Source organism: Falco naumanni, chromosome 13, assembly GCF_017639655.2.
Source record: "Falco naumanni isolate bFalNau1 chromosome 13, bFalNau1.pat, whole genome shotgun sequence".
In the NCBI taxonomy this organism is placed as follows: Eukaryota; Metazoa; Chordata; class Aves; order Falconiformes; family Falconidae; genus Falco; species Falco naumanni.
In genome coordinates this window covers 19,220,246-19,238,645 of record NC_054066.1, presented here as the reverse complement: position 1 = coordinate 19,238,645, position 18,400 = coordinate 19,220,246, and the positions used below count along the sequence as shown (strand labels likewise).

General features: G+C 40.6%; 2 protein-coding genes across 4 annotated transcripts in view; one reads left to right on the top strand and one right to left on the bottom strand.

The window, feature by feature from the left end:
- The window catches only part of LOC121096500 (cytochrome P450 2J2-like), a 112,255-nt gene that overhangs the window by 42,844 nt on the left and 51,011 nt on the right, over positions 1-18,400 (bottom strand). The window lies entirely within an intron of this gene.
- On the top strand, positions 204-17,228 carry LOC121096938 (cytochrome P450 2J6-like). Its single transcript, XM_040613580.1, has 10 exons — positions 204-291; positions 2,724-2,920; positions 4,089-4,251; positions 5,359-5,508; positions 7,326-7,486; positions 9,968-10,144; positions 12,593-12,734; positions 15,063-15,250; positions 15,937-16,078; positions 16,768-17,228. The coding sequence occupies exons 1-10, from the start codon at positions 204-206 to the stop codon at positions 16,944-16,946; spliced, it is 1,587 nt and encodes a 528-aa protein (XP_040469514.1). The 3' UTR covers positions 16,947-17,228.

Here is an 18,400-nt window from a genome sequence, read left to right as displayed (position 1 = left end):
CCTGAGAAGGCTGTGCTGGACATCTTGAGTGGGCAGCAGGGAGGCCACTGAGCTGCCACAGGCAAATGTTGCAGAAAGACGTGGGTAAAAAGCACTTGGACTGGTTCCTGGAGACAACCTGAGGGGAAGGCGGGCTGCTGGATCGCGGGGGAGCGGCTGCCACTGCCAGCCCACCCTGTGGTGGCACTGAGCTGCTTCACGCCATGGCCGCCTCCCGCCGGTTGGAGCGAGGTGGGGGTGCCTCCTCACTCTTCACGCCCTCGCCCTTCCTCTGTGCTGTGGTGACTCTGAGTGCGGAGCTATCTGTTCAGCTCCAGCTCCTGACCTTTTATTTTTTCCTGGCTGCTTCTGCCCCTCTGGTGTGTCCCTGTTTTAGATGGGGAAGGAGGACATTGCTGCTGCCAGGGCAGGGCTGTGGCATCATGGAGGGAGGCGGAGGGCCAGTCTGGAAAAGACAGGAAATCTTCCTCCCTCAGGAACACACCACCAGGAAAAGGGTTTTAAAGCCTCCTGAAGTGGCCAAAGCACAAGAGGAGACATGGATCCCCATGTCAGAGGAACTTGTTAACAGAAATGATGGCAAAGGAATAAGGAAGGAAGAGCTTCTAAGCTTGAAGGGTGCTTGAATACTTGGATTTGTGAGAAATAGCTGATAACGTGAAAACTCAAGGCTGCAAGGGTAAAGACAGAAAGAAAGAGGTGCCGTGGTGAGGCTGTGGCTCTGGCGGTGGCGAAGGTCCTGGCCCTTAATTTCTTCACTTCCACATGCAAAAGGTAACTGGACAAAAATTACTTTTCCTCTTGAGAAAAATAATTTAGATGGAAAAGCTTTGAATACCTAAAAGGGCAGGGAGTGCGCTACGTTGATTATAAATGAAAAATTCTGATAAACTGGTGATTTTTAAGTAGATTTTGTAAAACTACACTGGGTACAGAACAGGTAAAAATTACTAGAATTTTTTTTTAGAGAGAAATTTTTTTCCCCTATTGAAGGAGAGTTAAATTAGAAATAAGTGCCTTGAAAAACAAGCTTTTTAGTACAAACAAAAAAATCTTTTTCTAGAGACACAGAATCATCCCTTTCTTGGTTAATACACATTAACCAGTTATGCTTTAGCAGTAATGAAGTACAGTGGTTGGAAGTTAATTGTCTTGGAGGTCTGGAAACTGCGGGCTGGCAAACTGCAGGCTGTTCTTTCTGGATAAGGGTGTTTCATGTCCCAGAGCCACAAATCCTGTGAAATAGTTTCTGTCCCAAAGACAGGGCACTTGAAAGAAGCAAGCTGATGCACAAGTGGTCTTGGCAGGTTTCCAGAAGATTAATGAAAATGTGTTTCTTTTATGAGTGTTTTGCTTTCAGGGGATGGGCATTTTTCAAAGGAAGCATTTAATCTGTTGGCATTTCAATCTGGATCTGTAACACAAAGCTAAACCCGTCATTGTTAGGTGGTGCCCAGAAGAAGCCCTCTCACATGGTTTTCATGGTCTGATTCCAGGCATGTAAACACCCCTGATGCTAGGTTTATACTTCCTCTGTGTGTTGAGTCTTGGCAAAGAGCTCTGGCTACAGACTTGTGTTTATTCTCAAGCCACCAAGTATGCTACACGCATGTCATGACTAGTTCTTGCTGGGGCTCTTAGTTCTGGTTGTAGTTCAAGGTTCCTAGTAGGTTTTACCCATATTCCACACCCCCCCATGCCCCACCCCCCCCACCCCCTGTGTTTCATACTAGATGCAGTTTCTGTATGCATATGCTTTATTTCTCTGGCAAGCTTTCTGATGATTGATCAAAATATCCTTTAGGGCAGGGGTCCTCAAACTTTTTAAACAGGGGGCTGGCATGGATGAAGTGGCAGGCAGTCATCTGCAGCTGCTTGGTTTCCCCCCCCAGCCCCCAGCGGGGTGTGTGTGTGCAGGGGGGTTCTGTAAATACCGGGGACCAGATTGAGGACCCTGGGGGGCCGTATCCAGCCCACGGGCCATAGTTTGAGGACCCCTGCTTTAGGGTATCCACCTTTATGTCGAGATTGAAAGAGGAAATTCAAAAGTAGGCAAAACCCTCAATGAAGTTAGCTATTGCAAATAGATTAGGGAAAAAAAGTGAGGTTATATATTAAATCAGTTATGTTTTCAATTACATTTGAAAGCCTAACAAATTTTGCTTTTTGTATTAAGCATTAGGTACTCATATATGTATCTTAAGACAAATGTAGGCTTTTAACTTTTATCAGCCTCACCATTACTGGGTATACATGTACATGGAATATATACAAAACATTTTAAAAAAACCAAGATTTAATATCCACTTACATTTGCATGCTTAATTTGTATGTATGGCTATTGCTTTTCTAAAAGCATTCAGGAAATATTTGTAGGAGCACATACTATCCACAATTGTTTCAGAGTATGTTCCAGAGAATTTATGTATGGATATGTGTATCTACACTGCCTGGAAAATCTTGGCCCTAGTCTTTTAAGACACCATTCCTACAAATCCTGTGATCCATATTTGATAAATATAATCTGAATGAGAAGAGGGAGAGGAGTATGCATCGATTAAATATGCTTGAGCATGAGAATAAGTGGGACAAAAAGGGAGTGGTTGATAATAAAGAGGGAGGGTTAGGGGCGGGGAATAGTTATTACATGAAATTTAAACCCTTATGAAAAAACTGGTTGAGCAACCAGCCTTAATAGCTTTGGTAGACTATTTTTAATAAAGAGAAGCTGGTAAAAGCAGCTGTTAATATGTTGACAATAAGTCAAGTTCTTATAGCCATTGCTGTATTTCTTCTAATTATGCAGTTTTTAAAGTTGCAACGATTACGGAGACAGCTTCCTCCTGGACCAATCCCTCTCCCAATTTTTGGGACCTTGATACAGCTGAACTTTCAGTTTAATCGTGATCTGCTTATGAAGGTATTTATTTTCAGATACTCCTAATTGTATAAAAGTGTCTGTCATTTCCCATTTCTCATGTTGTTTGCTATGTGAAAACATCCTTTCCCAAAACTACATTCGTAACATATTGTAATTGTTAACTAGCCACTGTGGTACTGCACTTGGTCTGGTTTGGGATTGCTGGTTGCGTTGGCAAAATATGAAATAGTTATTGCAGCATAAAGTAGTTCGCCAAGCTAAGAACACTGGTATTAGAAGTTCTGAATGTAAGAAAATCATTCTGATGCTTAAACCCATCACGCCTTAACACTAAATTTGACAAATTCAACGTGAAAATTGGTATCATTTAGAATTATATCAGATTTGCAGTTAGGGGAAAAAGTAGTATTTAAAAAAATCACTTTTACAGCATGGATTTTTTAGTTTTCTGAGCACTGCCATTCTCTAGCTTGAGCAGTAAATAGATACTTAAGATGCACTATGTGTGTCTATGCTTGTTTGCATTGACAGAATCTAAAAAACCCCAAGAACATTTTGTAAATTGTTTTTTGAGGAGTACATCTGTGCACAAAGCCACCTCTATTTCATTCTTTTAGTGCTCACAGTGCTTTTGGGATTCTCAGTAGGCAGGTGGCTTTTGTCATTTTGATTTGGACAAGGCACAGCAGTTATTCTGACCAAAGGGCAGGTTCAGTCAGGAAGTAAGGACACTCTCACATTCCAGTACCTAAATATGCAAATGAGCAGAAGGAAAGAAGAAAGTAATTAGTCCAGTCTCCAAAAGCTAGTTCCTTCTCTTACATTTCTGTGTTCTTCTTGTGCCACTTTACCGGTACAAATGATAGAAACCCTCTTGAAACAAATCCATGTGTAGAAAATACCCTTTTATCACAGGAATCATTGTGAACTGAGCCTTGGTTTATATACAATAATAGAAGCTCCCTAATGTTTCTTGACATAGATCTGTGGCTCAGCAAAGATGGAATACTCAGTTGTTTCTAACAGTGAATGCTAGAAAAGACATTCATGCTTTGTCACAGATAGTTGTAATCTTGTGGGAAAGATCGAGAACACCATTCCACCTTAGGGCTGGTCTTGTAATCAGTGTAAAAACAGGTTCATCCTCTGTTTGTTTGCAGTATGTGGGATTTAACCTGTGCTTTCCTGGCTTCTCTCCTGTCTATAGCTGGCAAAAATTCATGGCAACATCTTCACCTTATGGTTTGGACGGTTCCCAGTGATCATACTGAATGGATTTCAAGCAGTTAAGGATGGTATGACGACGCACCCTGAAGATGTTTCTGGGAGGCCAGTGACTCCTTTCTTCAGAGCAATGGCCAAAGGAAAAGGTGAGAATTTCTTGCCAGGAATATTACACAGAAACATAATCTTGACAAATTGCAGCTGTTTTGTAACTTGTAACCACTTCCAAAAGTACCACAGTAGCAGGGTTTGTCTATGAGGAATGCCTGCCAGGTGAACTGCAAAGAAGGGAAGGCTGAAATAGCCTTTGGATAACAGAGGGAGGAAAAGATCAGCAAGATAAAAAAGACTCATAATACCTTGTGTGAAGCATTCACTGGAGCAGATTCATAGGTGATGAGGTGAGGCAGTGGTAGTCTGTGCCACAGAGAAGTGGAGGAGGAGCAGGAAACATACCTCCTTGTCCTGAAATTACTGCCTCCCACCATTACGTTTTCAACTGAAGAGTGAGCTTGATGGTGGGATCTTCTTCCCATTCCCTTCCTTTTGTGAATATTTTCTTACTCTCACGATTGCATCTAGAGATTCAGTGCACTTCTGTTTCAACCTTGCTGTAGGTTTCATATTCCCCAATCATACTGGAAATTCCCAAACTCCTGATTTTCATGAACACATACATTATGAAACAAACTTTTTTTTGGGGGGGGACTTCAGTATTTTTTAAGGAAACTTAATTCCCTAAATATTTTTTATTTGAATTTCAGTCATTCGTGATTCTTATACTTCATTAAAGATCCCGTTAGCATATGATGTTTATTTCTCCTGATGATATTTGTCACAAAGCCTAAGTAGTGAACTTAGGAACTTTTCTCCCTGACTGTGGACAGTCAAAACTCTTTCCCCATTTCCCTTCATGAGAATCATTACCCTGGTCAGGTGCGCTCCAATCATAGAAGAGAACAGGAGGTGCGTACTTCAGAGTGTCTAGAGAAGCAGCTGTCAAACCTTCTGAGATAACTGGTTGTCTTAGATCAAGCTTAATCCTACAAATTGTCCTTTTACACAGTTGAATTTTTCCATTTTAGCCCTGCTCACATGCTTACATGCCACAGCTGTTCCTTTGTTTCTTTGTGTTCATAGGCAATGCATAGTAATAGTTTCATTATATTCTGTGGCTTAGTAAATCTTTTGATGTAGTCTTTGTTTATAATAAATATTAGAAAGATAAAGAGATTTTCCTTGAATGGATGCAGGGATTATGTTGGCAACTGGTCACATCTGGAAGGAGCAGAGGAGGTTTGCACTGAGGACTCTACGTAACCTTGGTCTGGGGAAAAGAGGTCTGGAGCATCGAGTTCAAGAAGAGGCCCAGTACCTGGTAGCCTTCTTTGCAAGTATGAAAGGTATCTCTGTAATAAATACTGATTCCTTTTTGTCATTACTCTGATGTCTTCTGTATATGAACTTCTGTGTCCCACTGAAATTAAGGGCAGCTTTTTTTCCACAAGAAAGTGTGCATGGTCTTACATGGTCTATGTGGAAAGGATTGAAAATGCAAAAACCCCAGCCCTGTGTTTTCAAGGAAACTATCCTTGTCCAGAGTTATTTACAAAACTACTAAAAATGGGAAGCAAAACTGGAGGTTATTTATTATTTATATCATAGAATGCTTAAAGTGGAAAGGATCTCTTAAGATTGTCTATACTGACCCCTTCTCAAAGAAGGTTTCTTAGGGCTGAATCCAGTTGGGTTTTAAATACCTTGCAAGAATGGAGGCTTCACCACCTGTCTAGGAAACCTTACCAGTGTTCAGTCAGCCCTACAGTAAACATTTCTTATATTTAGGTAGAATTTAATGTATTTCAGTTTTTGCCCATTGCCTCACTTGATACCACTGAAAAAAGTATAGTTCCATGTTCTTTATTCCCTTCCACCAGGTATTTATACACATTTAAGATACTTCCCTTAGCCTTCTCTTCTCCAGACTAAACAGTCCCAGCCTTCTCAGTCTTTCTTATGTCAGATGCTCCAAAACCCTTAATCGTCCTTGTGGCCCTTTGCTCAACTTGTTCCAGTATGTTGATGTCTCTCTTGTACGGGGGAGCCCAGAACTGGACCCTGCACTCCAGATGAGTCTCACCAGTGCTGATCAGATGGGAAGGATCACTTCCCTTGACCTGCCGGCAATACTTTTCCTAGTGCAGCCCCGGATGATGTTGGCCGCCTTAGCCTCAGGGATGCATTGCTGGGTCATATACAGTGCTGGTGCATAAAGACATGGACACATTATCAATGCTGATGAATTAAATCTCATAATGCCATTTGCATGCACTCTGTAAAGCAGTGACTAGAATCTTGTCTTCATTACATTTTACCCTGATCAACCCTGTTAGGAGCATGTGAGTTGGATTTCCCAATATGGACCATTATGCAAAAGCACAGTAAATCAGGACAGGCTGGGGCTAGCATTGTATCATTTAAAAGTAATTAAATCTAGCCTAAATCCCATGGTATAAGAACTAGGAGGGATTGAGATGTGACCATGTGGGCAGGAAAAAAGGCCCAGAACAATAAGTTGCTAATCAGAATCATGCGCTGGGTGTTGGACAGTTGCATCCATATATGCATAAATATAGTTGTTTATAGTAATTTGTTCTGGAGTCATAGAATAGTTTTATTGGGATTAGGTTTTCAAGTAATTGCTTTAACATTAGTTATTATATCATTGACACCATTGGTTGAAAAGGCATTTTAGCTTGCTGGATGTTCTACATCTCTAACAAGGTCAGACAAAATGTAGTAGCCTTGCATGTACTTATGTCCTTGCTGAATAAGACTGCCTCTTTTTTTACAGTTTCCCCCTCAGGTTCCCTTTGACCACAGTGTTCTCAGTCATTCCCATGTCTAAGACCTATTTTGAATTTCCCAGACAGCAGATTTGCATGGATTTTTTTCCCCTTACCTCTAAAATTGCTCTGTCTAATATACAAAATATTTTACATATCTGGCATTTCTTTAGGGTGCCACACATTCCTGGGATTATGAGGTTGCACCATAGTTGTCAAGAATCAGTTTGATACTACAATTTTCTAAGAAGATTGCTGCTTCTCTGTGAAATGCAATGCTTTCTTGAAAGTTCTTTGTGTAACCTATAATACTCTCTCATTTCGCTAAAGCAGATAGGGGGTATTAACAGTGGCATTTATTATTATGATTGCAGGGAAACCCGTGGATCCTTCTTTCCCTCTAGTTCATTCTGTCTCAAATGTAATTTGTGCTGTTGTTTTTGGACATCGCTTCTCTAGAGAGGATGAAACCTTCCATGAACTGATTAGAGCCACAGAGCACCTATTCAAATTTGGAGGCAGCTTTATTCATCATGTAAGTAAATGATCTGTTGCCTTCTTCCAAATAAGACAGAAAGTGAGAAATGCAGATTCAAGAGGTAACTGTTAGGCAAAAGTTTTCATGTAGGTGAGTGATTTTCCTTGCAGCTTTACTGGGCAGTGCACTATCTCAAAGCATAGTGGTAATGCTCTACATACCAGCCTTGATCATTTCTGTTCATTGTCCTGTGTTTTAGTACTGTGATAAGGTACTTTGCCCCTTAATCTTTGCAGCAAGGCACAAGCTGATGGACTACTCCTGGGTCATGTTTGTTACTTCATTTCTCAACCCCCACACATAACGGATTCCTGCCTTCGGCATCATGATTGTTAAATACTAAATGTCAGATCTGAAAGCATGATTCACATGCCAGGTTTAGGCACTGTTTTATATACAGTCAACAGAGAGAAGAATGATTCAAATACTTAAGTGTTTTGCCTGTGGCCCCTTATCTCCTTTTTTTCTATAAGAAGTGGAGACATGAAGACTTCCCAGAGAAATTCCACTCCTTCACCCTGAGTGAGGAGCAGCTCTAGATGCAGGCAGCAGAAGACAGGAAATGCTAAGCCAGCAAATATACCTGTAAGCTGGGCAATCAAAACAATCAGCACTCTTCTGAGAGTCAGGGACTTACCTGACACTAGAAGAGGCTTTTTTTGCACGAAAGCATATTCAGAGTGGCCCAGGAGTTCTAGTTCTGGTTATACTTCTAAAGTTGTCCCATACATCTTATACTGTAGCCTTATTATGTAAAACACTTAAGCAGTCCCTCTGTAATACAGAGATTTCCTCCCCCCGCCCCACATCCCATGAAGCATTCTTCTTGCTGAGTTATGATCAGGTTCCCTTTTGCTTAGCCTAGCTTTGGTCCTGTAGGTTGTGTCTAATGGTGGCAGGTGAGACCTGGTTTTGGCATAGCGAATGTACCTCTTTTTTTTCTCTCCTTCCTATCATAGCTTTGCTTTAGTCCAATCAATAAGATGCTATTCTGGGAAATAAGAACAGGGGTTCAAACGATTCCAGATGGAGTCTTCCCACTTCCTGAATGTGAAGGGTACTCAGTATTATATAAAAAGTGGACACTGCTGCACCCACATCACCTTTTCTTAACTGGATTACACGCTGTCAGGCACTGAACAGGATAAAACTGCGGCATGGGCATCTCCAGAAATAGAGGAGGGGTTTTGGCAGGACTGGTAGCCAGGAAAGTGGATTGGCTCAGTTCCTATCTTGAATATTGACAGCTAAATTCCATTTATAATTAGGGTGCCATAGTAGCTGGAAAGTGCATACATTTCAGAGTGGGAATGCATGCAATCTGGGCAACCATACATAACTAGTCAGGCCACAGTTGTATGTAAGGCTTTTGAACAGATTTTGAAAGAAAAATTACCAGAGATGGAACTAAACAAAAAGGATATGAAGTTCTATGTGAATTTGCCTAGGGCTGCACTACTACCTTTCTGTAATAAGACAATGATTAATTGATAACTGGATGTCTGACAATAAGAACTGATTTTCCAAAAAGACAGAAGTATAGTGTATCTAATTCAGCCAGACTTCAGTGAACATCTAATAATGTGCTTTCTGTGGTATAATTAGAAGAGTACAAGAACTCGGCAGAATGAAGACTGAGAAAAGGTAAACTTCTATTGATGAATAAATGATGGGATTGTGTTTTGAGCAGGAAAAGAACTATTAAAATACACTGCAGATACAAGAACAATGTATACAAATTACCCAGGAATAAATATAGGCTGAAAATCAGAATTAACTTTCTAGCCTAGCTATCAGAATAGGTAGCAAGCAGCTATTCTTAGGCCAGATGTCCCCAAACAGTAAGAGAAAGATAAAATTAATCTGGTTGTGTCATCTAACATCATCTTCTTTTCTAGAGGAGAGACTCAAAATTGTCAGGTAGCTGTTTCTCAGCTTTCATGGGTTTCAGATGTTTCAAGTTTTATTGAGGTCCCCTGAGAACTCAATTAGTAGAGAGTGCATTGGGGGGTTACCGTGTTTGCTGGTAGCTGGCCCTTGCTTTGGGTTGTATCAGCTGCTTTTGCACATCCAGATGAAGACAGTTTCAACGGTTTTGCTTCTTCCTTCTTGGTATTTATTCTCCACTGGAGGGCAGGATCTCACTTTTTAGATGTCTGAATACAGTTCATTGTCATTGAATACATGAATTGGATAATTGAATAAATAAATACAGCTAATTCTAATTATAATCATTCTAATTTGGCTTGTGGTTGAGCTGAAAGACTGTGGAACTCTGAATCTCACCATCGACACAGCTAGAAATTTTATGTACTGTTTCACAACTTGAAAACATAAGCACAGTCTTTGTCAGAATATTTTACTAATGACGTCAAAACGACACGCTAACGTGAATACTACCTTCTCTTTTTAGTAGGCCTACAACGCATTTTCTAGTAATAGAGACTTTATGGTACTTCTTGTGTGTCACTCCCACAGCTGTATGAAGTCTTCCCCTGGCTGATGCGCCGACTGCCTGGGCCTCATAAGAAGGCATTATCTAGCTATGATGTCCTGAGTTCTTTTACAAGGAGAGAGATCAGAATGCACATGGAGCGTGGGATACCAGATGAACTGCAGGATTTCATTGACTTTTACCTGGCTCACATTGAAAAAGTAAGTGTTTATTCTGCCTGATCATACATTCATGAGGAATAAGGTGAAACGGACCATTAAATAATCCACTCTGAGCCCTTTTATCACAATCTCTTACCATTGACAGACATCCTAATGTGAAAATAGTAACCATGGACTTGCTAAATCCTTTCTAGTTATTGATAATATGCCACAGCACTTTGCAATTCTTTCATTAAAGGGCAGGTTAATACACTGTGTTTTTTCTCATTGGCACAAGTTACAAAATGATTTAAGGCCTCAAGGAGAGAACACTGAATTTCTAAATGGACCAAAGCAAAACTTGGAAGGTCTTGGGGAGACAGAGTGGGATGTTCTGAATAGGATATTTGGCTGGTAAGCATTTGTCAAGAGAGGTTGCTGAAAGAGGACAGTTAGATTTTGAGAGCATTTTGTGGGGAAATAACCTAGGAATCAGTGGAGTTTCAGACAAGGCTGGAGAAGAGGTGAGTGCCAGGGTCAGTGAAGTTTCAAGCAGACAAAGGCAACTAGGAGAAATAAGGACATTTGGGGCAGGCAGGCGTAGTAGAGGTAGGTGGGAATCTATGGTTTTGAAAGGCTGTAGGGGGCTTGCATAAGCTGTGAGTGGGGACATAGCTCTCTCCCTTTTCTAGACCTTACCAGGATCACTTTGTCTGAATCTCTTGGGAACTGGATCCCCTACCTGTTCCCTTGACTAGCAGCTGCCCTTCCCCTCTGTGACTCCTTCTACCTCCGCTTAATCACTCTTCCTTCCTCCTCTTCTTGACTGCAGCAGGCCATAACCCTGGCCTCCTGTTCTGCTTGGTGATACGAAGAAAAAGGAGAAAGAGGAGAAAGTGACAAGATGAGACTGGTGTTAATGGGGGGTGATAAGGCAACAGTGGCTCAGAGAGACAAATGAGATATCTAGAGACAGAGGTATCTATTCCTGCAGCCCCAGGAGAAGTGTGTAGTGACTGATGCTTTGGGGAAAGCCATTGCCCCTTCCAGCATGGTCCAGTGCTGGTTGCAATAACAGAGGGCACTGCAACATTGTCAGGCTGTAGGCACCCACCCTGAATCTCCTGGCACAGCTGAAACTGATCTGCCCTCCGGGACTGCTGCCTGCCTTTGTGTATTCCCTGACTTGGCTCTGCTGTTGTGCTCAGTCTCATTACAGAGACATGCATCCAGGGAAGAATGTCTATTCGCAATTTCTTTCAGCCAGCTCTTCAGTTTTTTAGCATGTATCTTAGGAATACTTTGTGGTGCTTTACTTTTTTATTATTGTGGGGAACAAAAGCAACTATCTTGTGGAACTGCAAGTATATTGCAACTGTGAAATTGTCATTATCATCCAAGCTAGTAATTCTACCAAAGAACCAAATAGACCTCCTTGCCAAGATCAGTTTTCTATATCATAGTAAATAGCATTCAATTGCATTTCTAGCTGGTAATTCTTTATCAATTGATTCCCATATCAGCTCATACATTTTTATGTCCAGGGTAGATGCCAGCCTAATTGGTTTCTAGTTCCTTGGATCCTGTTGTTTTAGGTTTTTTTTATACTGGCAGAATATTAACATGTCTGGTCTTCCAAAGTGTGTAACTGCTTCTAAAGCATTTCACTGCTGTTCTAAGATTTATGAGACTTTAACATCAGTGGACCAGAAATGTTTCAGCAAGCTCTTCTGGGAGTCTCCTGGGTGGAAATCATCCAGGTTTGTTTATTAAAAAATTTGAACTGTCCATAATAGGTATGAAGGGGCAAGATAAAAAGATTAGATGTTATTACAACAGGGGAAAACATTCTTCCTGCTTTCCAGTTGTTCCATTGGCAAAATAAAGGTTCAAGACCCCTAAGCCTATCCTCCCTAAATTTAGACGATGAATTCCCCTAAAACCATAATAATATTCTTTCTTAGTTTCAGTATGCACAGACATGTCCTCACACTTCTAACGGAAAACTGTAAAACCCCGGAGCAGCTATATGTGAGTCATTGTGGCCTTGTAGTGGAGAAGCAGCCTGAATACCACAGGCTACAACTTCTGATAGCCCAGCGTTCATTACCTGGTCACTGTATCGCTTGGTAGGAAAGCTATGGGATGGAATATGGGTTGAAGCATGAAGAATCACATGCTGGTACACATCTTAAGGGGAACTTTTACTTATGAAACATTCTAAACGTAGCACTGTTTGCACAATTAAGCCAATAATCCTGTTCTGTGGAGAACATGTGATTTAGCTTCATGATTAAGAGTGGAGTAAACATGGTTTGTCCATTTGTGAAATGTTACCTTTTTGTATTGATAATGATCTTTGGTGTCTGGTGTCCTTTATCAGTCCCTCTGTATTGTACTGTAGGCAGAACACACTGCAGCTTGGAACCAGTGATAAAATCACATTTAACCCTATTCTGCTTTTTCTAACTTTCATGTATAAACATCTACTTTTCTTATCCTTTGCAGTCCAAAGATGAACCCAGGTCTACATACAATGAAGATAACATGGTTTATTCCATAAATGACCTTTTCTTGGGTGGATCAGAGACAACAAGTACAACCTTGTACTGGGGACTGCTCTATATGGTGGCAAATCCAGACATCCAAGGTGAGTAGATAAGCACATCACAAATATCTCTGATGCAATAGAACAGCCAAGTCATAACATCTTCATGGATCAGAGATTATTCCTAGATACTGGTATATGGCTAGTGGCACATGGACCTTTTTTTTACTGGTAGATCTGCACTAAGCAGCATTGGTAGATCCAGAGTATTTGTATACAAGCTGTTACAGCAGTCACAGGCATAAGGCAGTTTCCAGAAAGAGTTAACAGTTTGGGAGGTATGCATCAGTATAGGAGATTGTGAATGATTGATAGGTAGGGGTTGAGGTCTTAGCAGAAATTAAGATCATGGTAGGGTGGTCAACGGAGTAAGAGGACTGGAGCTGCTGTTTGGGAAGCCAGAGGATTTACACACATAATCCTTGAAGGAACAGCAGTCACTGCTGCAGCCATTGGTGAGATGCTGATGGTACTTCCAGAAACTGACTTGGATTCTGTCTTGGTCATAAACACGACTGATGGCTGAAAATAATTAACCAGAAACTCATGTGTGATAGTAGGGATGTCACTCTTTGGAAACTTAACTTCAGTTCTGCTACAAGGAGTCCTGCCCCTCTTTCTGCTCTCTAAGTCACAGAAGTAGGAAAGATAATCACCTAAAGCTCACTTGGCAACTTTGACTTGATTTTTGTCCATCAGTCCATTTATGGTCCTAAGGTATCAGAATGTCTCTTTAATCTATTATTAAATTAACTCTGTGATGTATTTGAGTTTCTTGCAAAACAAATTACTCCTGTTGGGAGGAAAATTTGATGTCTCATCTGTTATGTCTATGTATATTTAAGAAGTTTATTTTTAAGTCTAGCTTTTAGATAACCATCAAACACTTCCATAGAGCATTAAATGCAAACCAAAGAAAGAATGATCTCTTATGCTGGGTAACAGAAATCTCATTGTTAGATAGCAGAATATGTGCAAATACCCAGATAAGAACAGGATTTTAGATGGAGGAAAGAGATGAAGATAAGAAAAAATTGCTCAACTTGTAGCCGTCAGACAAGAAGGTCTGCTTAATCTCATATTATTGCATGCTTATTATTACCTAATGTAATTAGGGTTATGAAAGCACTGACTCACCCAAATAATTTTATTTATCTAAATATAATACCTTGCACATACTTGGGAAAGCAGGGTGTGTGCAGAATAATCCTTCCTGGGCTTCTTGAGTCATACTTTGTATCTAGATTCTCATGATGAACTGACACCCATATATCTGTCCTCATGGAATTGGTGGCTTCTTTTTGAACCCATTCATACTTTTGCCAGTGTTGACACCCAGTGACAATGTTATGCAGTTCCACTATGTACCAAATGGGAAAGTTTGGCCTTTTGCCTACTTACTGAATCGGGCTCTCGTTGTTCTCTGAATTCCTGGAACAGAGATATATTTATACTTAAGCAGTGACTGATCACATCAAGTTATCCTGGATCCTGAAGTTGTCGTGCTTGATTTTGCAAAGCTAGTTCTTTATAGAAGGAAATTTACTTTACTTAGAAATCTTTCTGGATATACATTTTAAATTCTGTAAGTTGTCAGGGTCTACCTAACATAGCTTTCTGAAGGACTGCTGGCAGTCACTGAACAGGTTTGATGTGAATGAGAACAAACTGATCAATGCACAACGGGCTTCGCTGTATCTTAGTGTTGCTCCAAAGAGCCTGGCAAAAGACAGGATCATCTGTTAAAAATCTAAGACATTTTTATTATGTGTGTATTGCCTCTCTTGAAGTTTACATTAATGCTCCCAGCACTCCTGTGCAGTAAAATAATTTAAATCATGCTATTCTTGATCAAAAGGCAGGTGCCAAGAACGAGGTGCAGGGTTTTTTAAAGGTATTTGGACATTGTTCTAGTTGGCTTCACTTAACAGATGTCCTTACATAAGAACCATTTCCTTTTAATAGGAATTAGGCTTTTAAGGCCCAGATCCACCTGGTTTAAATTCCAGAGAGCTGTGACTTCAACGGTTCTAACTGGCTGTAGGTGCCTGAAGTACCTAGGCAAAAGAAAACATATGATAAATGACTTATCTCTTGCATTTAAGTGTAAGGAAGGCCACTCTTCAAGAGTTCTAAATTTTGAGCAACAAATGTCTTTTCTTAATCTACAATCCAATAACTTCAGACCCGGTCTCATACGTTTAAGCTGTTGCAACACACTCCTACTTTTATTTTCTTTGTAAAAGTCACATTTTCACGTTAATTTTGTTGCTGTCCTCCTAGTTCTAAATGGGAAATGTCTTTGAAAATGGAATTAGTGAAAATAAATGACATGTTTTTCCCCCTGAAATGGTGAATATTTATCCACAGAGAAAGTGCAGAAGGAGCTGGATGATGTTCTGGGTCCTTCCCAGTTAATCTGCTATGAGGATCGAAAAGAACTGCCCTACACAAATGCTGTGGTTCATGAGGTTCAGCGATTCAGCAATATTATCTCTGTTGGCATGCCCAGAGTGTGTGTGAGGAGCACTACATTGCTTGGCTTTCCCCTCAAAAAGGTACAAACACAGTTTCTCTGTTCCTACAGAATTTTCCTGCATCAGTAGAGCAAGGTGTGGATTAAAATCTATTTGTGCCAGGGTCTTCTCCTGAACAGCAGTGGGGTTGGATACCTCTGGCTCATAGCCTGAATGGGAACAAGGACAATAAACTATCTGCCAGTCTGAGTTGAGCGACACAGCTCTTGAGAGAGGGTTATCAGTAGTGAAAGGTGCCCCTGGGTGGAAGAGTGGATTTTAGCAAGTGTTTCTACAGAAGAGTGAAGACAAGACCTTGGAGATTCATACTGAAGGACACTGTGATTGATTTGTGCTGATAAGGCATTGGAAAGATTTCTGACTGATCTTGCTGATTTTGCCTGCAGATCCAGGGAAAAGCATGAAAGTTTGCAACTAGCTTTCATTGAAGAGACTAAATCACCGAAACTTCTAACGTTAGAAGTGAGAATGAGTTTAGTCCAAATAGAGTTGTTAGTTTCTACTGATGTGGTCACTTCCATTGTCAGGCTTGGACTGCCATTCTGAAACAAAAAGACTTCATGTTCCTCACAGTTCGTACTGGACACATGAACCTACTGGCATACAACACAGCTCTGAAAGGAAACGAATATGGTCTTGCCTAGCCAGTTCTGACTGCTGGGGGAGGACTGACAGTGAGAACTGAGTTAGTGTTTTTCTCCTTTCAGGGCACCATAGTTCTTCCAAATATCGCTTCATCTTTGTATGACCCAGAGCAGTGGGAAACACCTCGACAGTTCAACCCTGGTCACTTCCTGGATAAGGATGGAAACTTTGTGAGCCAGGAAGCGTTTTTACCATTCTCAATAGGTAAATGGACTGACAGCACAAGCATTATTGGTTTGGATTGGGACTGTAGAATTAAGATGCCTATTAAAAATCTATTGGTCATTTATTTTAAACCTCTTTGTGGAAAACAGTGATAAAAGCAACATGATTATTTTCAGTACTGTTTCCCAATCCAATTATAAACATTTGTTCTATTGAACAAATAATAAGATAGAAAATCAGAGATATACTGACAAATGTATATATCTAACTTGCCCTATTTTTTGAAGGAAATTCTCTGCTAATGATTATAGTTATTGACTTGGGGCATAAATTTCAACACCAGACTTGCATTTGAAAAGTACTTGCAAGGCAGCTGTGCTGATTCTTTGTGCGTACAAAGCTGGATCACAACATCGTCCAGGAAGGGCAAGTCCTTTTTCTTCATTTACATGATTGAACAAATTCCTTTAAAGTTGCCAGTCAAATGAAGATGAGGTTTTTGAGGTACTTGAAGCGAAACTCAGAGCAGAAAGGGTCCACAGTTATCTGTAGCTGCAGGGAGGATTCTTTAAAGGAAGAATTACATGAAGTTTTATGTCATTGATTGCATTAAGTCTTGAAGAAATTCTGGACTCAATAAAAATACCTTTGCTTTTTGTGAGGCTGAACACAATTGGTTTTGAGGTCAGGGTAATTTACTCACTGTCCTTCCCCTCTTCCTTCTGCAGGGCACCGTGTGTGTTTGGGGGAGCATCTAGCGAGGACCGAGCTCTTTATTTTCTTTGCCAACCTGCTGCGGGCATTCACCTTCCGGCTCCCTGAGGGAGTGACAAAGATCAACACAGAGCCCATTTCTGGGGGTACACTGCAGCCCCACCCATACAGCGTTTGTGCCATTCCACGCTAGGGTGGACATGCCCAGTATGTAACAGACCATCTATTAAGCAATCTTATTTCCCTTTCTGACCTGGCAGATTTAAATCCAGTATGCTGGTGAGCAAATGCCAAAACTGACTGGCAGACTTCAAAAACTAATTCATTAACTCCTAGTTACCCTGTTTGCAAAAGCAAAGGAGTCTGGAAAAATGTACCTGGAAAATTCTGCTTCTTTGTATTACTGTCACCACTCATAACATTTCAGTCAACTTTTTGTTGATGGTCACTAATAAAAGACATGAAGGAAAAATTAGCAACTGGTTTTGTTTATGATGACTTAGAGTTCACTGAGAATTTCTAGATTTGATGCAGCAGAATATGTATAAGTCATCTTTAAATCTACCAGAGGATAAGTGGTTTCAGTCCAGCACGGAAAAGGTGCAGGCTGAAACTCAGTGAGGAGTGAAGATGGAGAGAGAGGATTTCTTTTAAGGCAGATACTTTTAATATTTTAAAATTCTGCCAAGTTAATTTTTGGAAAATCCTTTCTAACAGAGAAGCTGTTTAGTCCTGTGAATTGAATCCTGTCAGGATCAGCACTGTGTGGTGGCTATAGCAGGTGCAAGGAGCTCCTCCAAGGAGCAGTCTGGGTGAGGAGCTGGCTGTAGTTAGAGCTGATGGTGAATTGAAAAATAGACATGGAAAACACCAGAGTTATTTTTTTAATGCCTCTGAAGTTCAGCGGTATACCTGAAGCTACGAAAGCTTGTCATAGTGGTCAAATTCAATGAAAAAGTCTATAATAGCAGAAAAGGAAAAAATTGTTCCTGTGGTGAATATGAATTTATTTATATTGTCTGCAAAAGACTTGTAAAATGTAAGTGAACTTGTCCTTCATTAATATTCCTATTCCTGTGAGAGAGGATAGGACAGCTAAACAGATGATCATCTGTTAAATCAGTTATCACTAGTTCTGATGTATGACTGAGATTAGTTTAGGCAGTTTACCATGAACCACAAATTTAGACCTGTCTCATTATATCTAATTCAATAGCTGATGGAACACAGCATCGAAATAGTAAGCACTTGAAATTTAGCTGTTATTAAATTAAATGGCAGAATTGGCGAAATACAGAAGATCACATCCTGACATTTTATTTGACAGGAAACTGTGTGCCCTGTTAAAAACAGATGTCAAAGTCTCTGTGGATTTGCATGTGTGCACAGATAGATAAGGCAAAGCACAAACCACTGTGATTTGGGAACACTGGAGCTGTCATTGCTTCTTTAAAACGAAGCTGGAAACATCAGTAGCATTACAAGCATTACTGTCATTGCTACGTGATGCTGTTGCTCCTGATGGCCACGTGCTTCCTCAGGTACCCTTCCAAAAAGGAAGCTCATAAATACGCCCGAGACAGAGGCTCGCCCAGGAAGGCCCGTGTGCAGCCGGAGCAGGTTGAGTTGCCTGAACCCACGGGAATA

What these genes read in the sequence shown, in the direction of transcription:
- LOC121096938 (XM_040613580.1), top strand. Translation starts at nt 204, where the DNA reads ATGGCCGCCTCCCGCCGGTTGGAGCGAGGTGGGGGTGCCTCCTCACTC. An exon ending in CTGTGCTGTGGTGACTCTGA is followed by an intron (nt 292 to 2,723) that starts GTGCGGAGCTAT and finishes TTTTTAATAAAG; the next exon opens with AGAAGCTGGTAAAAGCAGCT. An exon ending in GGCAAATCCAGACATCCAAG is followed by an intron (nt 12,735 to 15,062) that starts GTGAGTAGATAA and finishes ATTTATCCACAG; the next exon opens with AGAAAGTGCAGAAGGAGCTG.